This window comes from Petaurus breviceps, unplaced genomic scaffold (assembly GCF_028583685.1).
Source record: "Petaurus breviceps papuanus isolate PSGF00001 unplaced genomic scaffold, PetGlider_PUasm1.0 90865, whole genome shotgun sequence".
Lineage (NCBI taxonomy): Eukaryota > Metazoa > Chordata > Mammalia > Diprotodontia > Petauridae > Petaurus > Petaurus breviceps.
Genome location: NW_027187367.1, coordinates 4437407 through 4464386, shown reverse-complemented (window position 1 = coordinate 4464386; position 26980 = coordinate 4437407). Strand labels below are relative to the sequence as shown.

The window sequence follows — 26980 nt, the reverse complement described above, 5'->3', positions numbered from 1 at the left end:
GCATTCAGACTCTATCAGTTCTTTCTCTGGAGGTAGATTGCATTTTGGAATGTCTTGGATAGACAACGAAGTGGTATCAAAAATTTTCACAGCAAGTTTCTCTGATAAAGGCCTTATTTCTCACATACATACTGAGTATAGAACTGAGTCAAATAAGAGCCATTCCCCAGTTGATAGTCAAAGGATATAAACAGGTGTTTCAGGAGAAAAAATCAAAGCTATCTATAGTCATATGGGGAAAAATGCTCTAAATCACTATTGATTAGAAAAATGAAATTTGGGGTGGCTAGGTGGCACAGTGAATATAGCACTGGCCCTGGAGTCATGAGGACCTGAGTTCAAATCTGGCCTCAGACACTTAACACTTACTAGCCCCATGACCTTGGGCAAGACACTTAACCCCAACTGCCTTGCCTTTCCCCCTCCAAAAAGCAAAAATAAAAAAAAAGAAAAGAAAAGGAAATTAAAACAACTCTAAGATACCACCTCACACCTATCATATATGACAAATGCTGGAGAGGATGAGGGGCCTGCTGGTAGAAAAGTGAACTGGTCCAACCATTCTGGAGAACCATTTGGAATTATGCCTAAAGGGCTATAAAACTCATACCCTTTGACCCAGCAATACCACTACTAGATCTGTATCCCAAAGAGATCAAAGAAAAAAGAAAAGAACAAAAATATTTATAGCAGCTCTTTTTTTTGTGGTGGAAAAGACTTGGAAATTGAGGGCATACTCATCAGTTCAGGAGTGGCTAAACAAGTTTGATGCATATGACTGTGATGAAGTACTATTGTGCTATAAGAAATGACAAAGGGGGTAATTTCAGAAAGACATGGCAAGGTTTATATCAACTGGTGCAAAGTAAAGTGAGAAGAACCAGGAGATCACTGTGCACAATAACAGTAGATGATTAAATGTAAAAGATTTGGCTACTCTGATCAATACAATGATCCAGGGCAATTTCTAAGGACCCATGATGAAAAAAAATGCTATCCATCTCCAGAGGGAGAGAACTGATGAACTGAGTACAAACTAAAGTGTAATTTTCTCACTTTCTTTATTTTTCTTGTTCCCTTTTTGGGAAATATGGTTAATATAGAAGTATGTTTTGCATGACTTCGCATGTATAATTGATATCATATTGTTTGCCTTCTCAGTGGGTGTGGGAGGGAGGAAGAGAATTTGAAACTCAAAATTTTAAAAGAATGTTAAAAGTTAATAAATAATAAAATTTGAAAATGAAAAAATAAAGATGTATGTATATGTATATGTGTGTACACACACACACACACATATATATACATACGCACTCATAGTTCAAATGTACAAGAACAATTTCTCCATCCCAAAACTTTGGGAGGGAAAATATAATCCTCCCTATACCTTCTTTTTTCTCTGGGAAAGAAAAGTGAATTAGGTTCATATACACTCTGTTTCTATACAGCAAAGTTCCATCAAGTTTGGCTCTAGCCCCAGGTTCTAGGGACTCATCACCTTCTGTACCTATGAGAAATGAAACAGACCAAAACCCCAAGCCTGATTCTTAGAGTTACATGACCTAAAGAGAGAGGAGGATGTTAACCTTCCTAGACAACAAGACTATACCAGGCTGGCAGTTTTAAAGTTATGTTTCCAATGGATAGAGGTTGTTCTCACCCAATTACCTATGGCAGGGGAACGAAGAATGTCTTCTTCCAGAATCATGTCCCTGCTGTCTCCCATATTAGACATTGCCTCCATCTTTGGTAATCTGGGCCTTTGCAGAGCCCTATTACACTATTATTTTTACATTTAATTTTATTTTTTCTTGATTACATATAAACAAAAATTTTTACCATTCTTTTTTTTTTAGATTTTGAGTTCCATATTCTCTTCCTCCCCTCCCCCAACCTTGAGAAGGCAACCAGTTTGGTTTAGATTATATATGTGTGTGTATATATATATATATATATATATATATATATATATATGCAGCCATGAAAAACATTTCCATATTAGCCATGTTGCAAAAGAAAATGCAGACCAAAAAAACCCCAAACACCCAGAATAATACAGTTAAAAAAAAGTATCCTTCAATCTGTATTCAGACTCCATCAATTCTTTCATTGGAGGTGGATAGCATCCTATTACACTATTAATGTAACACAAAGAAGGTCAATTACATGGAGTCCTTAATCCATTTGGGAGAAGTAAAGAGCTTTTGATCTAATAGTTAAAATTAGGTGATGACACACAGAAACTATATTGTGATTGGTTGAATGAATTAGAAACACTTCTGGACCTATGAATATTAGAGAAGGGATTTGAGCAGAAAGGCAGTCAAGATTCTGGAAGGCTGGGAGGAGGTGAAGCCCTTGCCCCTTTACCAGAGGACAACAAAAGGGCAATGTCATATCCTCCCCCCACCCTAACCCCATTGACTATGTCATCAAAGAGCCTGGGCCAATAATAAACAATGTTTCCAGCCAGGAGAAGAGAGAGGTTCAACAACTAAACCCACTGAGAAAAGGCAGCTTTTCAGGGTGGGGTTAAGTACAGCTATGGATTCTACAAAGTATACCTTCAGAGCCCCAGCAGAGATCTATGCCTTTGGGGAACTTCATGAGGGTTCCATGGAGAAAGAAAAGGATTTCTAATACTCTGGAGCTGTGAGTTTACCCTTTTACCATGTGTTTTCTACTTGCACAATTTGCCACTGACTTTACATTTATGCCCACTCACCCTCTGGACTCTGTTAAATGTACTTGTGGGAGAATGTGTCTCAGACTTTTGGGGGGGGGGATTGGTTTTATACAAACTTTTATACCAACTTTTCTTACTATACCAACTTAGTAAATACCCCTTTTAAAAAGCTAATTAAATCTTGTCTGGTAATCATTGAGAAGCACAAGTGATGGAGCCTTGTAAGCAACAGTATTAGGAGACCCCTAGTTATCATTAGGGGTGACAGTGTTACCTCTTGGACCCTGAGGAAATAAGTAAAACACCACTGTGAGTGGGAATTGGGAGAGTGAGCTCATAAAATGTGCTAGACTTTAACAAAAAAGCCAACTGTAAGTAATTTATGGTTTTATATACATCCCTCTCTCTTCTACTTTTAAAATAAAATAATTTATTTTCATTAAGTTTGGAATTTTAAAATGAACAAAAAGTTTCTGTATACCAAAAAAATTCATAAATACCCTTTTGTGGTAGTGGAGAACTAGAAACAAAGCAGGGGCTCAGTGATCTTGGAACAGCTAGACAAATTGAGGTACTTGAATATAATGAATTGCTATTGCACTGTAAGATATAATGAATATGAAGAATTCAGAGGACAGGAAAACTAGCATGAATTGTGGCAGAAGCCACTTCCTGCTGAGACAGATAAAGAGTTCCAGTAGAGACCAGGATTTTAGTGATTGAGAGGAGAATAATAAACTGGACTTGGAATGGGGAAGGGATACATTGGGATGGGCGATGAGAAACAGGTGGGAGCGAGAGATGATAGCATCAGAATTCGAAGGACTCAAGGTTGGGCGGGATGGAATGAATATAGATAATGTGAGGACCAAGAGAATGGAGAGATAATTGTGTGTAGATGAGTCGCACAGTGCACAATGTGTGATAAGAGTTGGAGATGAGAAGAGATTATGAAGGCCTCTGGGGAAAAGGAGAGAGCTAAGTAAGGATCATGCTGAAGTTCCTCTTGAAGGGTTTTTAACATTTTTTTCTTTGAAGCCTATGTACTTATTCAGAGTAATATTTTTAAACGCATAAAATAAAATACATAAGATTACAGGGGAAATTAAATTATATTAAAAATTATCAATATATTAAAAAAAATACAAGAACTTCCTGAGATCTCCACGGACCTGAGAACCTCTGCTCTAAATGAACCTGCCCCAGATTCCATTCTGAATCTGGGCTGGACTCATTCTGGCCCTCTGTCTGTTCTTCCTTGGGTGCTTCCTATCACAGCTGAGTGATAGAGCTAGGACTGAGCCACTGAGATTACCAGGCGGGTAATGGTGCAGGGTAGTTGTGATGGTGAATAGGAGACTGGGGTGGGGGGTTGAGAGGTGCATGCACTAGAGCAGAGAAATACAGAGACCCAGAACCCAGACACAGCTGCAGAAACGACACAGATGATGAGCCAGACAAGTCAATGAAAGACAGACAGGCTGGCGGACTGGGAGAATCAGGGTAGTGTAGGGAGAGGCGGGACGCTGGGGCCAGCCAAGCTGTCTGTCTGTCTGCCCCGGCCCCGCCCTCCTCTTTGGAGGACCCGCCCCTCGCTCTCCGCTCTCCCCTCCCCCTCTGGGCCACAGCTGCTTCCGGAGTCTGCTGTTCGGCTCTGTCCTCCGGCAGAGGTCCAAACTCCCAAGCCGGGAATCCTGGAGGGGACGCTGCGCCCGGCGTCTGGGCCGCTCCCGCTGCCTCTTTTGGGGGAGGGGTCTCGCTCGCTGTCACCAGACCCTCGGACACCCAACACAACATCCCCTGACCTTGGCCGAAGACCCGGCGCGGCTGCTGACCCAGGGATTGGCCTGGACAGATTCTGGGATTTTGAGACCTCCCAAATCCAAAGCGTGCGGGGGAAACTTGAATCCAGAGAAGAGTTTTTCAGGAGGGTGGACCACACCACCCTTTTTCTATTTCCAGACCTGCCTTTCAGCATTGAAGATTACAAGGCATACAGCTCCTCTGCTCCAGATACAGAGGAACCTGTGGATCCTGGAACACTTTGAAGGGCCTCATCTCCCGGGAGCACCATCGCCCACTTTCCAGTGGCATCTTGGGCTGTGGCATTGGTGAGTTGAAACTTGGGGTGCCACTTTATAGGGCCCAGAATCCTAAACACAGCAGGAAGACTTTTGTGGGAGTGCAAGGCTTTATTATACCCCAAGGCATTCTTGGAATCTTGGGGCATTAATGAATTTGGAGGTCCATAGCTTCCCCAGTCCCTACCCTGGAATCACCAGTAACATTCTTGGGAGTGAAAAGTGTCCCCTCAGATCCTAAGAGGAGGGAACTGGACTTGATCGAAAATTGGGAGTCATTGCAGAACTCCCTAGGACCAAACAGGAACCCTTCCCTGGAGCTGGAACAAAACCTGGCATCTGGGGAGCCTCTCCCAACCTCCTGCCTGACCGCCAGAGGAACACCCGGAGGAGATCCTAGAAGTCTAGGGGGTTCCCCTCGTCCATCACCCAAATTATGTTTCTTCGTCGTCTTGGTGGCTGGCTGCCCCGTTCCTGGGGCCGCCGAAAAGATCCCCTGCCTGAGCCTGGCCCTGTAAGGGAGGATAGCTCTCCTGAAAGCTCAGGGAGTGACTGGGACAGTGCTCCAGAGACCATGGGAGACAGGGGCCAGCCTAAGACTGGGGACTCCAGGAGACAAGTGGATAGGGGGACCCCCCCTGAATGGAGCAGGGACTCTGCCAATTATGGAGATACTGAGCAACTGGGGGACAGAAGGAACTCCCCCAAACTGAGCATGGATGTACCCAGCTTTCAGGAGTCCAGGAAACTGGATGCTAGGGGAGTGATCTCCACAGTGGAAGGCAACGCCCCACACTCAGAAGATTCTAAAGGACAAGGGGTACCTCTTAAATGGGGAACAAACCCCTCCAACCCTGAGGCTTCTGTGGAGAAAATAGGACGGCACCAGAGGCTGCTGGGCTGGCTTCAGGGGGAAACAAATAGAGGGTTGGGGGCCCATCCACAGCTTTTGGGGGGTTCTGAGGAGTGGCTCCAGATCTCCACCAATCTGACCCTGCACTTGCTGGAACTGCTGGCTTCAGCTCTGCTGGGGCTATGTTCCAAGCCCCTTCGCCTGGTCTTAGATGCCTTAGGTCTTCGGGGGCCTTTGGGGCTTTGGCTGCACGGGCTTCTCTCCTTCCTCATTACCCTCCATGGACTTCACATGGCCCTTACCCTGCTCACTGCACACCCATTCCACTTTGCCTGCCTCTTTGGCCTTCTGCAGGCCCTGGTACTGGCTGTCAGTCTCCGGGAGGGCACCCAGGTGTCAGTGGAGGAAGAGGAATACAAATGGGAGGGGGGAAAAGGAAGAGATAGAAAGGAGAAAGATGAGATTAAAGGAAGGGAGGGCCTGTGACCTTGGTATTGCAGCACTGGCTTAGGGTTGAGGAACCCCAGGACTTCAGGGATGGGGGAGAGAGATCCTTAGGGTGGGGAAAGTGGCCCATAGAGACCGCCTTCCCTTGCAACAGGGCTTGGACACTCAAAAGTAAGGGGGAGTTACCCTTTAATTCACCAGCTATTGTCAAGTTTTTTTTTTAGTGTTATTCCTCTATCTCTCAATTAAAAAAAAATAAAAAGGAACTCCTTCCACCCCTTGTAATCCCCCCAGGATTAAGCACTCTAGTAACAGAACAGTTCTCTGGATCTAGGATCTACTGGATACTAGGATCCAAACCATAAATGGATAAAGGGAAGGGGTGTCATCTATAAAGCCGATGGATCAGAGAAGCATGGGTTGAGGAGAGAAGATGTGATTGGAACTGGAGATCCAGTTAAGATTCAAAGGAGAATCATACCGCTCCAGGAAACGCAGCAGAAGGCTTGGGATGCTACAGCAGAGGCCTATGTATACACCCACACCTATCTACAGTGTTTGAAGGCTTGATCACTGAGCAATCACTGTTGCACTAATCTCCTAAATATACCACTACAAAAGGGAAGTTAACACTGCTTCCAGTCTTCTTCCTATCGATGATGAAGCCAAAGTTGGGGTCTGGGGACAGTGAATTATCTTCAGGAAAGAATGGGCAGGGGGCTAAAAGGGTAGGGAAGGAGAGTAAAGCTGGTGCCTATGGACTAGCTCCAGGAAAGACAAAGGTCAGAAAATCATCTTTATTGTTCTTGAAGGCAGCAAGAAGTCTCCAGCTCACTAGAGAGCACAGGTCAGTCACTGGACAACTTACAGGCCTCTGAAGGGAAGAGAAAGAGAGTAGTAGAAGAGGGAGAGAGAATGAGAGAAAGATAAAGGAAAAAAGTGAGGAAAATCTGGAGGGATGTGGCCCCCTCCTCAAAAAAAATTGAGGCACCACCTCCTATTCACTAAGATCTCTGAAATGATCCCTTCTAGGAGGCTGAGGCCTACCTTGACCTGCTCCCCCCCATCCCCGGGCCAAAATGGCCACAGAATTCCCTTGGCCAAGATCCTTTTTCTAAATCCCATCTCTTTCTCTTTGAAGAATCCACTCCTCTTTGTTGATATCTCAGAGGTCTTCTCACCTTTCTCCCTGGGGGTCTGCAGGAAGGCTTTTGAGTTCAAGCAATAGGTCAGGGACCGAAATTCATTCACACATTCTTCAGGGGGTTGTGGGGATCGGTCTGGAAAGGAAAGGACAGACTGATACTGTTATTTCCCACCCAACTGCCCCCCCCCCCCAAAGAAAGAAAACACTCCCACCTCCTTGCTCCCAGTTCCCAGACTTCTGGGAATGATATCATAGACCTCCAGAGTACCACTCCCCTCTCATGATTGTCACCATGCTCTTTCTAGGTATGAGTGTGGGACAGTAAAGCATCTATCACCTTCTTTTAGAATTTCTACCTCCTACTTTACATGGATACTCACTGTAGAAGAGGAAGCGCTGGTAACCATGTCCTGTCTCTCTCAGTATTATCCCATCTGGGCAAGAGCTGGAGAAGAGTTCAGTCTTCATATCAGGGCGACCTGTTGAGTGGGGGGAGGGCAAAGATTGGAGTGGGAATGGATAGGGGAAGAACTGGGTAGGCAGTTGGAGAACACAAAGGAAAGATATGGAGAATGGGTAACCAACCTTCAGTCCTGAGATCTGTGCTCCCTTCAGTCATATGGTAAGTCCATTCTCGGGGTTCACAGTCCCCATTTTTCCTGAGAAGTTTGAAGATGGAGGAATGAATGACCCTTCCTCCACACAAACAGATAAACCCTTTTACCAGTCCTCTCCTGCCTTCTATTTAATCTAACCTATTCAGTAAAGAGCTCATTTTCTTTGAGGGAAGACAACTGGGCTGGCAGAAAGATTTTGTATTTATTAATCAGGATACTAACCAGAGATAAAGAGACTTAGAGACTAGAGTTAGCTAACCAAGAGAGGCAAGATACTAGGTGGCTGAATAATCAGGGCCCTTAATGGAATACCAATTATCTAATGGGGAAAGGTCATTGCATTTAGCAGCTGAGAATGGCCCAATTAGAAACTTAATCTTAGATTCTGACTTTGGGAATTTCTGGCTTGAAATAATAAATGGAGAGAAAGGGACCTGATAAGGTACCCTTCCCCACAACTTACTTTTTGATGGTGGCCCGTAGTTGGAGAATTTGGGGAACATTGCTAGCAGCCATGTTGAAGAGAATGTTGTCTACTGTGACAAAGATCTTCAGCTGCTCCATCGTAGGAGCTGCACCCGCAATGAAGTACCATTGACCCAGGTAGGGTCCAGGGAACTGCATGAGCAAGACAGGAAGGAGGGGATGGAATCAATCACAAACTCTCCTTTTGCAGATAGCTTCAGGTTGGCATTACCCTTCCCTCAACCTGATCCACCATTGTTTCTGGAACTAGGGGTAATCTTCCATTTCACTTGCCCCAGGTCTCTCCCTCTTAATAAGGTTTTTTCATTTGTCAAGTCCTTTGGGCTTACTACTCTAATGGTCTGGGTAATTTTTTCTAGCTCCTTTCCTTCTCATCACTGTCCCCACATCATCTTGTACCTCCAGATATCCCCCAGGTTCCCCACCTTCAGTCCCTCAAAATCCCTTCTACAGACTACCAAAGCCCTCCCATTGTCTTTCCCCTACCCTCTTCCCTGCCCCCATACCTCTTTTTCATTTACTCCCAGAGGATTTAATTGATTAGGCTTGGAACACAGGTAAATGGAGTCATAGAGAATCCCGCTGATGTGGAGGAAAGTTGCCCAAATCTGGTAGAACATCCTCAGAGACTATAGTGCGAGGGTGGCAGCTGCCTGAAACCACTCTCTGGGAGTTCTGTCCACTGCAGCCTCTGGCCCCCTTTCCTCAACCCTTGACCCCCTGGATCTGCTAATGAGTAACTCTACTCTTGCTTTCCAACCCAACTCTGGGTTGTTGACAGTGTTCTGGGCTGTCCTCCCCCTCCTCAAATTATACACCAGCAGCATAGCTGGGAGCTTAGGCCTGGCTGGGGGATGGGAAGGATGTAACCTTCTAACTGGAGGTTGACTCATTCATTCACTACCAGTATTTGTTGTATGCCATATTCATAGCATCATGTCTGGTGAGGGGTAGAGACAGATAGATAGATAGAAGCCCTGTCCTCAAAGAGCTTATTATCTAATTAAGGAGACAAATACTCCAGCAAAACCACTACCTTAAGAAGTAATTATTAAGTACCTTTTATATATAGAACATTGTGCTAGGCACAGAAAAAGATATATATTAGATTTCAGAGAAACCTAACAAGTCACCTTGTTCAAACACTGCATTTTTAACAAATAAGTAAACAGGTACTGAAAGGGAGTGATTTATTCAAGGTCACACTGCTCCTAAGCGGCAGAGTTGGCAATCAATCCAAATCCTCTGACCCTAAGTTCAATACTTTCTTTTTCTTTAATCTTTAAAAAAATTTTCAGTTTATTTTGTTTTTAGTTTTCAACATTCACTTCCATAAGATTTTGAGTTCCAAAATTTTCCCCTTCCTACCCCTTCCCCCACCCCAAGACTGACTGCAATCTGATACAGGTTCTACATATACATTCATATTAAACATATTTTCACATTATTCATGTTGTAAAAAAAAGTCTAATACTCTTTCCATTAAACCAAATTACCTTCTGCTATCTATCCTCATTAAATTCACAATCTCATATTGAACAAAACATAAGTAAATATAGCACGAAGAGCAAAAGTATTTGAGAGGTGCAAACAAAATGTACCTCACTGCAAAATAGCAGGATCAGTTGGTGGATGAGAAGGAGCAGAAAGAGAAGGCTACCACTACTTTGAAGGAGATGTCACTTGAAGATGGCCTTAGAGGATGAATAGGATTAGGAGATGGGAAAGTTTGGGAAACAAGTAACTCCATTTTTTGAAGCTTAAATGTTCAAAAAGAAATGCATACAAGGGTTAAACAGCAGTGGGAAACAAGGATTCAAGATAAATTTTAGGACAAACTTATAAAATCTGAGTTGGAACCCTATTCAGCAGGGAACATATAACCCACTGCTCCCCTCCTTCCCCCAAGGTATATAACTATACCTTTAAAAGAATCCATTCTACATCATACCCTACTCCTGGTCACCTGGTGTTTGTTTGAATAACTCCAGTGAGGGGAAACCCACCACCTAAAGAGGCAGCAGCACCCCCTTCCACTTGTGGCAGGCTTCAATAGGAAGAAACCCAGTCCATATCTCCAAGTTCTGCCAGCTGGGGCCACAGAAAAATAGTATAATTAACAGATAATAACTGTTCAGATACTTGAAGAGTTATATCCTTTCCTTAAGCCTTCTATTTTCCAGCTAAAAAATCTATTCCTTCAACCAGTTATGTATATATTTGTATATGTGTGTTTATGTGTGTATATTAAGGGCAACTAGATGGCCCAGGCCTTGAGTCAGAAAGAACTCAGTTCAAATTTGGCCTTGGACACTTAATTGTGTGACCCTGATCAAGTTACTTAATCACTGCAAAAGCCTCAGTTTCCTTATCTGTAAAATGAGCTGGAGAAGGAAACAGCAAACCACTCCACACATAATTTTGCCAAGAAAACCCCAAATGGGGTCACCAAGAGTTGGACGTGACTGAACAACCAATGTGTATATGTGTGTATATATGTATATGTAAAATTCCTCCAAGTTTGTTGCCATCCTAGTTGTCCCACCCTGGATGCCTCCCAGTTCGTGGCAGTCCTTTCTAAAATGTGGTATCTGAAAGTGAACACAGCGCTCCAAGATGTTATCTGAATAGGGCTGAGTATCACAAAACTATTTTTCAGAATGTGAGGCTTTGGAGGGCAATTGCAGTTAAGTCACTTGCCCAAGGTAACATGGCTAGTTTTTGTGTTAAGCATCTGAGGTCGGATTTGAACATAGGTCCTCCTGATTCCAGGGCCAGTGCTCTATTCACTGCACCACCTAGCCGCCCCTCTCTTTTAATGCAGCTTATAATAAATCTTACATAGGGGAAAAAAAGGGGGACTTGATCCGAGATCTAATTGGTTGGGTTTAAGTAGGCAATTAATGAAATGGCACTGGGTAAATCGATTTTTGTCTGGCACATTTGAAGGTCCCAGGTAAGAAAAATCATTTTGAAAGCTATCTAAAAGCTGAATGGGATGTTAAAGAGTAGTAACTCTCTCTCATCCAGGTCTTCAAAGCAGTCTTGATGACCCTTTAGTTGGGGATTTTTTGAGAAGCTTTTGTTGACGTATGAGTTAGAATAAGATGCCTCTTAAGTGCCTTACAATTCTGAAAAGGTGACACTCCTAGCTCCAGGGGGACCTCCAAAAGTCATTCTTAACCTCCTAACACTACTCTCTAGATTTGTCACCTCCCTCTACAATCCAGACTCCCTCTGGTTCCCTCATTCCCGATCTCTGGTTTCTCCCGATAGCTGTTACCACCGTCCATTTCCCTTCCCCCACGATCCTTAAACCAAGAACAAAATGGCAGCAACCTCCGCCCTCAAAAAATATGGTGGCTTCCTTTCCTCTTTCCCACCCCCTCAATTTAAAGCAGATAGGCCCTCAGAAGAGATATCAACGAATGGCTTTACTACCCTCGTGACACTTAGGAAGGGGTGAGGGTGGGGCAAACCCGCCCACCCACGCGTTAATTCCACCCTGAAAAAGCTTTGCGTTGCCCAAAAGAAATATGGCCGCTGGCTTGTGCCTTCTGAATCAACATGGTGGGCAGCCCCAACTTTCACCAACCCTAACCGCCTGGTTGGAAGGTTATCTAAGGAGGGGTGGGAATAGGTTTATTTTAGGTAACTAAAATATTGCCGTGCCATAGACGCTGCCAACCCTTAATTTCCTCAGACACTGGAGTAGCAACCCCCGTGCCAAAGGCACACTCGTTCCGTTCACTAAAGAACAGGCCTTCTGCGAGGTAAGTAGGCGGAAAGCGCCAGCAGGAAAATTACTTTCAGGCATTTGCAGTAGTCATCCGCTACACGACCTCCTCACCCTCCTCGCGCTATGGCGCAGGCGCGCACGGTAGGCTGGTAAAGCCAATCAGCAGGGCGGGTCCTCAATCATGTACGCAGGCGCAGTGGTTTGCGCAAGCGCAGTAAGGTCCCCCGGGAGGCGGCGACGGTGGCTTCTCTGGGTGGTGGGCTCCCTCCCACATAGGCCGGGCCCGACTCTTTTCCTCTTAGGGGCTCCCCGGTACCCGGGGCCTCCCCTTTCCTCGTCGTACCCCAGAGAAAGAAGTCTAGGGGAGTGGGGAACCGGAAGTGCCGTCTCGCGACACCCCCCCCCTCCCGTTTCTATCGGGGAACAGGAAGTGTTCGTAAGCGGAAACTTGGGGGCAGGACCGGAAGTGGCGTTGCCGCCGGGAGTCCGGGGGCGGAGCCGCGGGGCAGGTGTGTGTATGTGTGTGTGTGTGTGTGTGTGTGTGTGTGTGTGTGTGTACGTACCAGTTAGTGTGTATGTATATGTGTGTACATACGTGTATGTGTGTGTGTTTGTATTTGTGCGTAGTTCTTGCTGTGCCGCCGAGGGGAGGAGTGACATCCAGCTAGACCGGGGCCTCCCTTTTCCTTCCGTCATTGTCCCGATTTTCCGATCTGTCGTGACAGAAGCAGGCTTGAGGGTTCCCTATCGCGGTGGGCGTGGCATGGTGCGCGTGCGTGGCGCATGCTTCCCTGGTTCCTTCTCACCTTCTTGACAGAAGGGGTTTATCCCAACCTTATTAAGGCCTTTACCCTGCACCCTTCCCCCTCCCCCAAATCCTCTTTTTCATTCATGTGAACCTTTGGGTCTTGATTCCTATCTTGACAGATGCTGCTTTGATGTTATAGGCGTTATTTCAGATCTTTTCCCTTGTTTGAGTTTCTGCTCCTGTTTTTTCTCTCCCCCTCACCCAGGATTAGAAACTGGGTGTGTGTGTGCTTAGAGTTGGAGTGGGGGTTGGATTAGCAGTTGGGATGTAGGAACTTGTCTAGGCCCTGTGATAACGACTTAATCTTTCTTTCTCCTTTCTTTAGTGTGTTGGTCATGGAACCCAGTGACAGTAGCAGCAGTGCTATGGAGGAACCAGCCAGCTTAGAGGTCCTGGTGAAGACCTTGGACTCCCAGACTCGAACCTTCACTGTGGGGGCTGAGGTGAGAACCAAGGGTTCATAGGTTTGGGGAAATTCTGTAAGAGGCTTTCCTTTAGCCATCCTGAGGCAAGGACCCCAGATTTTCTGTTTTCTATTTGCATGTATTATTCATATCAAACGTCAGTTGGTGTATTTTAGAACTGGAAGGTAGTTTAGAAATCATCTAGTTCTCTTCATTTTGTAGATAAAGAAACATCTCATGAAAGTGTTCTAATTATTGTTTAGGTCATAGGGAGATACATTTCTTAACAGCAGTCTCTCCGCCTCTATTTCATATATGTAAGTGCACTCTTAGGAGAATCTTAGAGTCAAAAGGAGTTTGTATTTCTTGTCCTTGAAGAGCCTCCAGCTGTAATGAGAAAGGATATGGAACCTGTGGGGGTGGGGGCAGGGCACACTAGGAGAAACCACAAGCAGACTGGAGAAAGTATGAGGGTAATTAGGGATGTTTCTTTCTTAACATTGCTGGCTCATCATAGTTTGGCTCTCTAAGGCAAGGCCAACAAAACTACAAGGCTTCTGGGTCCCACCAAACTGGAAAAGCTTTGATTGTGGATCCAACAGCGTATTAAATATTGGAAATTTGAGAAATACCCTACTCAAAAGAGGTTGATCATCACATGGTTGGCTTATAGACAATAGATTTGTTACAGTACTTTATTAAAATGTTAAGTATTAGAGTAGTTGTGATACATATCAGTAGAGAAAGTACAACATGGATGAAATTGAAGAACTTAGAAGTAGGATTGTTTGGGGATGTTCCCAGATTTTGAAATCTCATGGAGAAAAACCATTCATCATTTCAAATCATCCCCCGGTATCTGGAACAGGGACAAAATACTAGGTTAAGACACACCATAGGTTTGGTCTAGTCAATCAGTATTTTGGAAATAATGGTATATTTGGAGTTAGGAAAGATGTGGGTTTGATTCCTGGCTCTGATACTAGCTAAATGAACTTAGATAAAATCACTGAACATATCTAAACCTAGGTTTCCTGATGGGTGAAATAAGATGATAACTTTGTAATACCTATCTTACTGTGTTGTTTGCTTTTGCAAAACTGAAATGTTATATAAATGTTTGTTACTATTATTTTTAACTTTATATAAATACAACAGTATAAGAAAGAATATTTTTATTTATATATATATATATACGTTTATGCGTGTATGTATGTACTTATATATAGATATTCAAAAATCCCATTTATTTGGGCATGTCACTAATCTAATCTGATAAACTGAACGAAGTCTGGGGCCCTCTGCCTGATTACAGTTCCCATTCCCTCACAAAATATTCACTTACTAATCATACCTATAACAGGGACCTCCCTACCTGTAAGTCCAGATATAGAACCAGAGAAGGGAGAAAATGTAGAGCTTAATGGGAGTTTGTTCTTGTATCCTAATTCTCTCCTGCCCTGCCATCTAATTTCCATTTAAAACCATTGCTGTGATTTCACACGTGTAATTGATACCATATTGCTTGCCTTCTCAGTGGATGTGGGAGGGAGGGAAAGAAAGAACTTGTAATTCAAAATTTAAAAAGAAAGGATGTCAAAACAAATAAATTGCAATTTTTAAAATTGCTGTTTTCTATGAAGTATTTCTTAGCATAGAACTTTGCAGGCAGTGGATACTTCATAAATACAATAAAATGGGCAACAATTTCTATAACTGTTCTGTGACTCACATCCCCACTAATTGCCTGATGTTCTGCATTAGATATTCTCTGACCTTTCTTCCTGTTCCTTTTCATTTCTGCAGATGACAGTGAAGGAATTTAAGGAGCATATTGCTGTCTCGGTCAGCATCCCTTCTGAGAAACAACGACTCATATATCAGGGCCGAGTTCTGCAGGATGAGAAGAAGCTACAGGAATACAGTGAGGGGCTAGATGAGGCTTTAGAAAAAGGGTTATTGGGGGGCCAGGTAGCACAGCGAGTAAAGAGCACTGGCTCCAGTGTCGGGAAGATCTGGGGATCGAATCCGGGCTCCAACACTTAGCACCCACCCAGAAACACCTGGCCGTGTAACCTTGAGGAAGTTACTTAACCCCAATTGCTCATAAAAAAAAAAAAAAAGAAAAAGGGTTATTTTCTGGGTAGGGTTGAGGTATTTAGCTGACTCTTCCCTCATTTCTCTCTTCCCTTTTCTCCTTTACTACAGATGTTGGGGGAAAGGTGATCCACCTAGTGGAGCGGGCCCCCCCACAGGCCCAACCTCCATCCTCTGGGGTTGCCTCGGGGGCAGGATCTCCCTCAGCCACTCATGGTGGGGGGCCCCCATCTGGTCCTCGAGGTCCCGGTGCACCTGTCCATGACAGGAATGCTAACAGTTATGTCATGGTTGGGACCTTCAATCTCCCTGTAAGTTGAAGGGCAAAGCTGTGTCTTTGGTGGGGGGTTGATGGAAATGGCTGAGTGGGAAACATTGAAAGGCCAGATACTTAGGTCTTTGGGTTGGAAGGTGGGAATCTGGAGGGCCTGATAACCTGTCTCTTTCTTGGGTAGTAAGGCTGGAGGGAGAGAGTTGGGGGTGGGGGCATGGATACCTGAGTTCTCCTAGAGCTCAGTTGTCACAGCATCCTCTCTTCCCCCTCCTTGCCCCTTCCCTCCCCTCCACCCCTCCCCCCAGAGCGACGGCTCTGCTGTGGATGTTCATATAAACATGGAACAGGCGCCAATCCAGGTATCCAGGGGCTGGGAACATCAGGGCAGGGTATTTGGGAGGGAATGAACTTGAGATGGGGATTTGTACACAATGTACAGTGTGTACAGTGTAATTATCTACTCAGTGCAGAGACATCGTCTATTATGTTGTGTCCTGGGTGCCATGTTTCAGGGAAGACATTGATAAGCTGAAAGCATCCAGAGCAGGGCAACCAGGATGGTGAAGGGCCTCAACATCATGTCATATGAAGATTGGTTGAAGGAATTGGGGATGTCTAGCCTAGAGAAGAAAAAACATAGGGAGGTTGTTTGTTGTCTTCAAATATTTGAAGGGCTGTCACGTAGAAGAGGGATGAGACTTTTTCTGCTTAGCCTCAGAGGGTAGAACTAGAAGCAGTGGGTTGAAGTTGCAAAGAGGCAGATTTAGACTTAATATTAAGAAAACCTAACCAACAATTAGATTCTGATCCAAATATGGAATGGGCTGCCTTGGAAGGCAGTGAGTTCCCTTTCACTGCAGGTCTTTGAGGAAAGGCTGGATGACCAGATGATGGGTATGTTTAGAGTGGATTCTTTTTCAGGTATGGGTTGAACCTATCCTGCCTCTGAGGTTCCTTCCAACTACAGATTTTGTGAGAAAGCAAAGGTCTGGTTTGGGTAGGATTATGGGGCTAATGTCTTCACCCATGTTTTGACCATTTGCTCTTTCTGTGCTTGATTTTTTATTTCCAGAGTGAGCCTCGTGTTCGACTGGTTATGGCCCAGCACATGCTGAGAGATATACAGGCTGTGCTATCCCGTTTGGAGGTATATGGGGAGAGGTTGATGCAGATTTATTCTTGGGCTGCTGCTCCTCAGAATTTGACTGGTGTTTTGGCCATATTAAGTTTCTGTGTCTCCATCCTTATTTCCACTTCAGTTTTCTCTATTTTCTTCTGAGATTTTGGGGGAGAAGACAGGGATTTGGAGAAGTTGTCTTATTCATTCATATTCTAACTGAGTCATGTCTGTGAAATCAGGAAGCTATTTCCTGATATCCTTTCACACAAAGAAGAATCTTTACCGTTTTAAAAGTCTTTTCCCTTGTAAGTGGACAAATGTTCCGGTCTTTTTTAAGGTCCCTCATTCTAGTGCTTTAAAAACAGTGCTTGGGGCAGCTAGGTGGCGCAGTGAATAGAGCACCAGCCCTGGAGTTAGGAGGATCTGAGTTTAAATCCAGCCTCAGACACTTAACTAGCCATGTGACCTTGGGCAAGTCACTTAACCCCATTTGCCCTGCCTTCCCCCCTCCAAAAAGAAAAAAAATAGTGAACAGTGCTTACTGGAAGATTTTTTATTTGGTCTCACTTGACTTGATCCTATGACAGCATTAACCAGTTAATTATCTTGGGCTTTGTCCTCCTTGGAGTTGGAAAATAACTCTCTGTCTTCTTCCTTACTTTCTGCTGATAATGTTCAGAGAACTTACATAATGAAATTCAGCTTTTTGTATTTCAAATTTTATAACCTTTTATTTCTGATTCAATTTCCCCTCAGTAACCTTCCTCCCTCTTAACCTTCAGGGCCGAGCCAATGGAGGGCAGCATCAGCAGCAACAACCACCACCACCTTCTGCTTCAGAATCATCGTCCTTAAGCTCAGAGACTCCTGAACCATCAGAGGGTGAAGCTTCTTCACGAGAACCTATGGAAGCAGGAGACCCAGAGGAAAGCACCCAGCCTCGGAGCCCTGAGTCCTCTCCTCCTGGCCCAGCCCCGGCTCCCAAGTGAGTGATTCTGAAGGGCAGGGGAAGTAAGATTAGAAGAGAGGAGGAGGGAAGTAAGTGAGTTGGAGCAAGGCATTGTTGACAGGAAGATTGGTTAGGATCTGGACTTTGTCTAATAGACAAAGATTCTTTTTAGGCAGGATAGGTAAATAAAAAGGTATATAAATATGAACCTAAGAAGTAGGAATGTTATTAGCTCAGTGAAAGTGTTGGCTTCTTGGGCTAGGAGGACTCCGAAGTTACTCTGTTCCCATAAAGTCTTATCTTCCCCTAGTTTTTGGCTGGGAAGGAAAGTTCTGTTTCAAGTTCTTCTGATAGAAAAAACTAAGGAGCAATAACATTCCTTTAGCTTAAAGGAATGGGTAAGGGAGAGAAAGGGCATGCACAGTGGGGCCTAGGAAACCTCTGAAAGCCTTAATGAACTGCTATCATCTCCTACAGCCATCCATCCCCTTTGGAGTATGTTGAAGTGCTTCAGGAGCTACAGAGGGTAGAGAACCGACTCCAGCCCTTTCTACAGCGATACCATGAAATATTGGGATCTGCTGCCACCACAGATTACAATAATAATGTGAGCATTTTTTTTATGTCTCTTTCCTTATCCCTTGACTTAAAGGTAGGACTGGTTTTGAAATCTACCAGCCTACCCAAGGTGGATATCACATAGTGTGTTTAATGTTTTCCCCTTCATAGCAGTATAGAATTAGAATGGTTCAAACAAACCTTTTCCACATGACATTGAAATAGTCCAAATAATCGTCCTTAGCATACATACAGTACTCTGAACATTTTTTTTACTCTATTCTCCATCCCTGTTTCCCTACCCTAGTGACTGGTATAGGTATACTTTGCTTTAAACAAACTCTTACATGAAATTCGAATATGAGAACATGGATTTAAAAGATAATTTACTGGCTAGTGATTTCAAAAGAAATCACCATAAAGATTCCTTCCAATAGTTAACTCCTTTTACTGCAGCTAAATTTGCAGAAATCTAGTTTATACATAATTATCTCTGAACAAAGCTCTTTAATAAAGGTAGAGATACATTCTTGCTTTTCTTTTTTTCTCTTCCTATAACATGGAATTGTCCTTATAGCTCTTCTTATTTATAAAAAATGTTTTATTAGAAATCTAATGCTATTAAACATCAGTGCTAACAACTGTACTTGCTTAATAACTAGCTATATTTTCATTAATTTCAGTGCTTAATGTATCATTACTTTTTTCTAGTTTTTTTCCTTTAAGTCACCATTGGGATTCTTTGTCCACTTATTCTTAGATACTTCATGTGATTGTAATTAGTGTATATTCCATTCTTTTGGTTATGGTTTTTTGCAATAATGAAATATAAGTGTTAACTAAATAATGCAGTAATTTTACATTACTTTATAAAAATCTTTCCAGATTTCTTTGTGTTGCTTATCAATTGTAATGCCTTTGTAACGTTCTATGATATTAACCTGCCTTAATTTAACTGTTCCGCTATTGTAAGATTTTTAGATCACTTCAGTGTTCAGAAATTACTGTATGTATAATACTGCTATGAAAATCTATGAACAAAAAACTTAAAAAAACTATCAGACATATTCCCAACAATGTAATTACTGGGTCAAAGGGTACACTTGGCTTTTTGTCTGTAGGAGGTGATACCATTTCAAGAAGATGTGGTAGTTGCAACCAGTTTTCTTACTTTTTCTTTTCTTTTCTCCGTGCTTCTGGGTCTGGGGGAATGGTTTTAGACCGAGGGGCGTGAAGAGGATCAGCGAGTGATCAATTTGGTTGGGGAGAGCTTGCGGCTGCTGGGTAATACCTTTGTGGCATTGTCTGACCTGCGCTGCAATTTGGCGTGTGCCCCTCCTCGACACCTGCATGTTGTCCGGCCGATGTCTCATTACACAGCTCCCATGGTGCTACAGCAGGCTGCCATCCCCATTCAGGTCAGTGCAACAGGAGTCTAGTAGTATACACCAAGGAGTGATCTGTGGGGTTCTGTGGTATGGGAGTTAGTGGTGTTTATTGAGATTCATTGCTGAGTGAGTCAGAGGAGGGGTAGTAAGACTGAGAAAAGCTCTGAACAGAGAAATGAGTAGCGAACATTGGAATGGAGCAAGAGAGGTGCGGGAGGCTAGGTGGCACAGTGAGTAGAGCACTGGCTCTGGAGTCGGGAGGACCTGAGTTAAAATCTGGCCTCAGGCACTTGTTAACACTTACTAGCTGTGTGACCTTGAGCAAGTCACTTAACCCCAATTGCCCTGCCCTTTCCCCTCCAAAAAAGCAAAAAAAAAAAGTGAGAACCAGACAGCTGTTAAAAAAGCAAGAGAAGAACACGATGAGGAGTTATGTTTGTGGCTCCAATTTGTCTTGTTTTTCTTTGTTCGTTTTTCACAACTAGATCAATGTGGGGACGACTGTGACCATGACTGGGAATGGGACCAGGCCACCCCCAAACCCTAGCTCAGAGGCACCGCCCTCTGCTCCTGGGCAGACTTCCCCTCCTGCACCTTCCCCTACTACAGGGGAACCTACAGCTGAGGGGGCTCCTCCTGCAGGCCCAGCCCCACCCCCTGGGCCTGGCCATCCCAGAGTTATCAGGATTTCCCACCAGAGTGTGGAACCTGTCGTCATGATGCACATGAACATCCAGGGTGAGCTGAAAGAATCCATGATTTGGGGAGAGGACAAAGCAGATAAGAGTCAGGGTTATTTGCAGCAGGAAGAGGGAATGAGTTGAGTTTAACAATGGAAGGGAGGGTGTAGCAGATCCTTGAACTAGGAGGCAGGAATCATTGATTCTGGCTGATCCTGGCTCTACCATGAACTTTTCTGTTATAAACTTTGGGATCTTTCAACTCTTGGTAAACATGTGATGTGTTTTTATGTAGGGGATTGAACACATAAGGTCTTTTCAGTCAAAAGACTGGTGATACAGGAATTTCATTACCAAAGTTTGCTATAGAGTTGGGGAGGGGGCTGAGGATATCTTAGCATAGGACAACAAATGCAAAGTTTGTCTGATTGGAGCTAGAGACTAAGAAACGGAAAACAGAAAGACCTTTGGAGGAGAGATAGTAAATCCCTTACCCTGTCTCTGTGTTTGATTTAATGTTTCCTTTTTTTATTCCAGATTCTGGTTCACAGACAGGTAGTGTTCCCAGTGCCCCAACTGGTCCTTCAGGCCCTCCTGGTCATGGCCAGGCCCTGGGTAAGAATGAGGGAATTTCTGGGAGGGGGAAGGAAATAGGATTAGAGTTAGAAGACTAAAGGAGTATGGTGATTAGTGTTCAATTTGTCCCCTTCCTTTCTAGGTTCCACTCATATTCAGTTGCCCTCCCTGCCCCCTGAGTTCATGCAAGCTGTTGCTCACCAAATCACTCAGCAGGCCATGGCAGCAGCTGCTGCCTCTGCAGCTACAGGTAACCAGTCCCACTGGAGGGGAGAAGGTTTAGGAAAGAAGGTAGAGAGTAGTCAGTTATTAGGTTTGAGTCATTTCAGGACGGTGGGAATTGGGAGGAATAGGGCCTCAGTTTTTTGTTTTCTCCCATATATACCCCCCAGGACAGCAAGTTCCAGGCTTTCCATCAGCTCCTACAAGGGTGGTGATTGCTCGGCCTACCCCTCCCCAGGCTCGGCCCCCCCACCCTGGTGGACCACCTGCCCCTGGAGTTGTGGTGAGTGAGGTAGAAGGGAAGTGGGTGGAGATGGGTACTGAAATATGATGGAGTTTTGAAGAGGGGGGTGGTATTGGAGTAAGGTAGAAAAATCTTGGGTGTAGGTGGGTAGGACCCAAACCTTCCTCCTGTTCTTTTTTCAGGGTCCAGGTTTGGGGCCAAATGCATCTCTGGCTCAGATGGTGAGCGGACTGGTAGGACAGCTTCTCATGCAGCCTGTGCTTGTGGGTAAGATCTTTCTCACGCTATTACTTGACTCCTCCAAAAAGAGAACAATAGTTCTTAACCCTTCTCTCCCTCTAAAAGTCTTTCTTTGCCTCTCTAATCTCTTGCTTCTTCCTAAACCATCCTACTTATTTTTTTTCGGTCGAACTTAAGATGTGAAAGTCTAGGGGGCTTAAAAAAGAACCTTTTTTTTTCTTTATTTTAAAAGTCACAATTTTTTAAAAAGATTAAATGTTTTAATTGTTTCCCTATTTCTATGACAGATAAATTTATGGAGAAAATCATACATAATTTTTATGTGTCTGAATGAATTATGATTTACATTCTTTAAAAGGCATGCTTGTGGCTTTAAAATTAATACAAAATTATAGCAAGTTTTTAAAAAATTTTGCTGCAAGGATTTAGCCAGTCCTTTCCATTTACAGATGAGGATCTGAGACCCAGAGAGAAATTATTTGTCTAAGGTGAAGACTAGAATACTAGTCTCCTGAATCCTAGTTCAGTGCTCTTTCTACTGTACCATTATTGTCTTTCATCTCCAATCTCAGCCCCCTTCCTAACATTGCCCCCACATCCAAATTTCCACCAGACTTCTCCATTTCTCTTTTTGACTTCTCCAAGTTCTCTTTCTTTTTACCATTTGTCATCATCTTCCTATCTCTCTACAGTTTCCCTTTCCTCTGCCTTCCCTAGTTCCTTGGGCCCCTTTCTTTTGGGTTGGTGACACCTAGTCCTCTCCATACTGATTGTTTCTCCCTAATTCCTCCCTTCTACTTTTAATAGCTCAGGGGTCCTCAGGCCTGGCCCCTCCGCCTGCCCCAGCTACAGCCTCTGCAAGTGCTGGTACCACCAACACAGCCACCACTGCTGGGCCAGCCCCAGGAGGACCTGCTCAGGCCCCACCACCGCCTCCTCCCACTGAGCTTCAGTTCTCTCAGCTTCTGGGGAATCTGTTGGGGCCTGGAGGGCCAGGAGTTGGAGGGGCCAGTGTAGGCTCTCCCACCATCACTGTGGCCATGCCAGGTGTCCCTGCCTTCCTCCAGGGCATGACAGATTTTCTTCAGGTGAGTGGTGACGTTGCTGATAGGCCTATCTTACAGTCACTGTCCCTACTGCTGGAAGTGTGAGCACTGCGATCTCTCCCATGGGGCATTGAAGGGAGTAAAGGAAAGTATCTGATTCTTAATTCTTCCTGTTAGTATACCAGTTAGTCAACAAATAATTATCAAGTACTTACAACCTAGCATTTTGTGGGAATGGGGAGAGTATAAGATATACTTGGGTTGTTTAGCTTTAGGACGTTAATAAAACCTGGTCCATAGTCCGAGATTTAACTTAATTCATTCTCTTCCTTTCTGCCATTGGCACAATCTCTCCAGTCTGTTGCATCATCTTTACCCCTCTCCCAGAGGTGGGATCTCAAGATACATTCTTTAGCTTATTTAATCTGTTCTCTCTATTTCATGATTCATTTGGTTTTCACTTGTTGTCACTGATTCCTGTGCTTTTTTACAGGCAACACAGACTGCTCCACCACCACCCCCTCCACCTCCACCACCTCCTCCTGCTCCAGAACAGGCACCTCCACCACCTGGGTCTCCTCCAGCAGGGATGGGGGCACGAGGCCAAGGGGGAGTGGGCCCTGAGAGCTTGCCTCCTGAGTTCTTCACTTCAGTGGTACAGGGTGTGCTGAGTTCCCTGCTAGGCTCTCTTGGAGCAAGAGCAGGGAGCAGTGAGAGCATTGCAGCCTTTATCCAGCGTCTTAGTGGCTCCAGCAACATTTTTGAACCTGGGGCAGATGGAGCCCTTGGTAAGGGGGGTGAGGGAACAAGGGGAAACCTTGAGGGAGAAGAAACTTAAGGATGGGATTGGGTCCCCTTGATAGGGAGCTGGATGTCATGTTCCAGGGGGGAAGGGCTTACTGGTCCGCCTCAGTGTGAAGGCTAGGAAAGAAGACCCCAAAATGAGCCAAAGAATTAAGGAAGTATGTGTGGTAGGAAGTGTATAGAGTAGAAGGTATGAGCATATAAACTCTTCAAGCCAGTTATTTTCCTAGGTTGGTGCAACTGTGTGGGGCACTTGGTAGCTATTTTCCATTTGTTTCTCTTCCTAATATTTCCAGGGTTCTTTGGGGCATTGCTCTCCCTCCTGTGCCAGAACTTCTCCATGGTAGACGTAGTAATGCTTCTCCATGGGCACTTCCAGCCACTCCAGCGACTCCAGCCCCAGCTTCGGGGCTTCTTTCATCAGCACTACCTGGGAGGCCGTGAACCCACACCCCACAACATCCGGGTGAGGGGAGCTTCCTTTCGCAAATGGCTCAGTCCTAGTTCTGCAGGAACCTGTGCAAGTCATGTAACTTTTGTGGGCGTTAGTATTCTTAACTGTAAGATGAACAGGTTGAACTTGATGCGCTCTTAGGCCCCTTCCAACTTTAAATCTGTAATCTGTTCCTATGACTTGCCATAATGTCTAGCTGAGGGCCCTCTATCCCTGCCCCCAGAATTGCTGGCTGAGCATGGTAGGAAGGGAGCATTCTCCAGAGGCTAGTTCCTGATTTTTGTCTTGGTCTCTCCCACAGATGGCAACCCATACACTGATCACAGGATTGGAGGAGTATGTTCGAGAGAGCTTTGTGAGTAGAAACATGGACTCCCAACACTCAGCCACTGCCTCTCTTTCTGGCTTTTGGAGGGACCTGAGGCAATGGTGTCTCACAAAAAAATCTCTCCCTTCCTCCTCTCCCATACTCACAAGGTACAGTGTTAGGGTGTGGTATGGAGTAGATTCCCCTCTTCAAGATCCAGGATTAGCCAGTCTTATTTTAGTCACTGTCACTGTTAGGGTTGTGGGTACCTTGTCTCCTCACTTTTTGTTTGCCTTTTGTTTCTCAGGCCTCTGTGCAAGTACAGCCAGGGGTGGACATCACCAGGACAAATCTGGAGTTTCTCCAGGAGCAATTCAATGGCATTGCTTCCCATGTACTGCACTGCACAGGTAAGGGCCGGAAATTTGTGGAAGTCAGGCATTGGGAATTCGGTATGGTGAAGAGCAACTCCTCTCCTTTCCCTTACAGATGGTGGGTTTGGGGCACGACTGCTGGAGCTGTGTAACCAGGGGTTGTTTGAGTGTCTGGCCCTGAACCTGCATTGTCTGGGGGGACAGCAGAGCGCACTCACTGATGTCATCAATGGCAGAATTGTAAGACATAACTCTTTCTAGGCCCCTTCATCTAGTCTCCTACCTTTCCCAGGGACTCTCCGATCATACACATTTCTCCACTATCCTCAAGGCCCAATTGTTAAGGAGGCTGGGTAGACGTATTGGAGTTGGCAGGGACAACTAATAATTTTCATTTATTTTTACCAGCGCCGGATGTCTGGAGGGGTAAACCCATCCCTGGTGAGTTGGCTGACTACCATGATGGGACTTCGGCTGCAAGTTGTGCTAGAGCACATGCCTGTAGGGCCTGATGCTGTCCTGAGATATGTTAGAAGAACTGGTGATCCCTCCCAGGTGAGGGCAGTGGGTTCTTAGGTTTGGGTCCCCAACACTGTTGGCACATAGTGGGGACAAGGTAACAGGTTTGGTTCTACTGGGGTGAAAAGCCTTTAAGGAGAGCCATCACCTCTCTCTTCCTTTCTACCAATTTTCACAGCCAGTTCTTGAGGAACCAATGGAAATCCAAGGAGCAGAAAGAACTCCTGAACCCCAGGTATTGGGGAAGAGTTCTTTTGGGAATTGGGTATCTACCAGTGGGGGAATAGGAAAGCTCAGAGATGTGATACATGGGCACTCTTCTATCTTCCTCTTTCTCCCAGCGGGAGAATGCCTCCCCAGCCCCTGGCACCACTGCAGAGGAGGCTATGTCTCGGGGACCACCTCCTGCTCCTGAGGGTACCTCTCAGGAGGAGCAGGATGGAGCTACAGCTGAAACAGAGCCCTGGGCCGCTGCTGTTCCTCCAGTGAGTGTGTGGAGCGGCTTTGGGAGGGCAAGGGGTGGGTGGTGTTTGAAGCAGTAAACTATTGTGGATGGGATGGAATAAAACAGTCCATAATTCCCTGACTCTTCCCCAGGAATGGGTTCCAATTATCCAGCAGGATATCCAGAGCCAGAGAAAGGTGAAACCACAGCCTCCCCTGAGTGATGCCTACCTCAGCGGCATGCCCGCCAAGAGACGCAAGGTTTGGCTCTTTTTCCCTTGAGGGGGAGATGCTATCAAAGTCCCTTAGACATTCTACTCCTCTATGGGAGTGATGAAGCCAATTCCTTTGCTTGCCTATTTCCCTTTAATAGGATGTATAAGCCTCCCAATCCTGATCTCCCTTCCACTTCCCACTTTCTGGTGAATGCAGATGTGATCTTAAATCAATACAATTCAGATAAGCATTTGAGCACCTACTTGGTGCCAGGCAATCTGCTAGCATGGCATTCTCCCCTTCCAAATGTATTCAGTAACATTTCCTTTTCTCTGCCAGTATGGAAACTTAGGAGTTAAGTTTGTTGTGGGGTGGAGAGCTGGTCTGATTGCTGAAAGCCGTTCTTCTCCCCTTAGACGATGCAGGGCGAGGGTCCTCAGCTGCTTCTTTCAGAGGCTGTGAGCAGGGCAGCCAAGGCAGCTGGAGCTCGACCTCTGACTAGCTCGGAGAGCCTGAGTCATGACCTGGAGGCACCAGAGGTTCAGGAGAGCTACAGGCAGCAGGTGCACCCTCTCAAAACAGAGTAGCAGTCCTTTAGTGGAAAGTTTCTAAGGGCCATTCCTTCCCTTTCCTAGAGGTGAAATGGAATAGTCCAGGATAGGTGGGCTCATTTTTAAAAAAGGGTGGATTCAAGTGGAAGAGACCCTTAGATCAAGTCAGCAAGGGGGAAGATTAGCTGGGATGAACTGGATCACCATCATTATACAATCTGCATGGGGAAGATGGATTAAGATTTGCCTTCTGAGTCACCAGCCTAGTGGAACACACGTTTAAGGGAAGGGGCGTTGGCATCTGCTAAGAGGCCCTTTACTCTGTTCTCAACCCATTTGTTCTTTTTCCTCAGCTCCGTTCTGACATCCAAAAACGACTTCAGGATGACCCCAACTACAGCCCCCAGCGCTTCCCCAATGCCCACAGGGCCTTTGCTGACGACCCCTAGATTCTTGCTTGATGGCCATCCCTTACCATCTTCTCCCAGGGACCTCTCTCTTCCCCTTCCTATTCACAGTATTTAAGAAATAAAGTCGGATTTTCCTGGCTTTGGCTGTTTTTCTCTCTACAGATTGCCTCCTCTCACTCATCACTGGTGAGGGTCTGAACTACGATTTCCACCTGTTGTCCCCCCTCCCACAATGGCCC

At 45.1% G+C, this 26980-nt stretch overlaps 3 protein-coding genes across 13 annotated transcripts; 2 read left to right on the top strand and 1 right to left on the bottom strand.

Annotated features, from left to right (window-relative positions):
- The first annotated feature begins 4293 nt into the window (after window positions 1-4293).
- CUNH6orf47 (chromosome unknown C6orf47 homolog) lies at window positions 4294-6333 on the top strand. Its single transcript, XM_069073302.1, has one exon. The coding sequence runs from the start codon at window positions 5204-5206 to the stop codon at window positions 6104-6106; it is 903 nt and encodes a 300-aa protein (XP_068929403.1). The 5' UTR covers window positions 4294-5203; the 3' UTR covers window positions 6107-6333.
- Window positions 6334-6850: 517 nt separating this feature from the next.
- On the bottom strand, window positions 6851-12524 carry APOM (apolipoprotein M). Of its 6 annotated transcripts, none has more exons than XM_069073317.1 (7): window positions 12125-12260; window positions 9919-10011; window positions 8295-8449; window positions 7800-7873; window positions 7595-7693; window positions 7249-7347; window positions 6851-6941 (listed from the first exon to the last, which is right to left on the bottom strand). In XM_069073317.1, the coding sequence occupies exons 3-7, from the start codon at window positions 8393-8395 to the stop codon at window positions 6916-6918; spliced, it is 399 nt and encodes a 132-aa protein (XP_068929418.1). In that variant the 5' UTR covers window positions 8396-8449; window positions 9919-10011; window positions 12125-12260; the 3' UTR covers window positions 6851-6915. The 6 variants fall into 6 exon arrangements, with proteins under 6 accessions (XP_068929418.1, XP_068929419.1, XP_068929417.1 ...); XM_069073318.1 differs by having other exon boundaries at window positions 9919-10076; window positions 12125-12248; XM_069073316.1 differs by lacking the exons at window positions 9919-10011; window positions 12125-12260 and adding an exon at window positions 12400-12524.
- On the top strand, window positions 11845-26880 carry BAG6 (BAG cochaperone 6). Of its 6 annotated transcripts, none has more exons than XM_069073285.1 (26): window positions 11845-12090; window positions 13190-13307; window positions 15075-15192; window positions 15477-15676; window positions 15945-15998; window positions 16712-16786; window positions 17542-17744; window positions 18186-18315; window positions 19487-19684; window positions 20140-20392; window positions 20872-20949; window positions 21053-21160; window positions 21303-21415; window positions 21559-21643; window positions 22424-22704; window positions 23156-23450; window positions 23763-23932; window positions 24222-24275; window positions 24535-24637; window positions 24717-24841; window positions 25010-25156; window positions 25299-25355; window positions 25462-25605; window positions 25718-25825; window positions 26197-26343; window positions 26685-26880. In XM_069073285.1, the coding sequence occupies exons 2-26, from the start codon at window positions 13200-13202 to the stop codon at window positions 26778-26780; spliced, it is 3450 nt and encodes a 1149-aa protein (XP_068929386.1). In that variant the 5' UTR covers window positions 11845-12090; window positions 13190-13199; the 3' UTR covers window positions 26781-26880. The 6 variants fall into 6 exon arrangements, with proteins under 6 accessions (XP_068929386.1, XP_068929389.1, XP_068929384.1 ...); XM_069073283.1 differs by lacking the exon at window positions 11845-12090 and adding an exon at window positions 12431-12565; XM_069073287.1 differs by lacking the exon at window positions 11845-12090 and adding an exon at window positions 12572-12808.
- The last annotated feature ends 100 nt before the right edge of the window (window positions 26881-26980 follow it).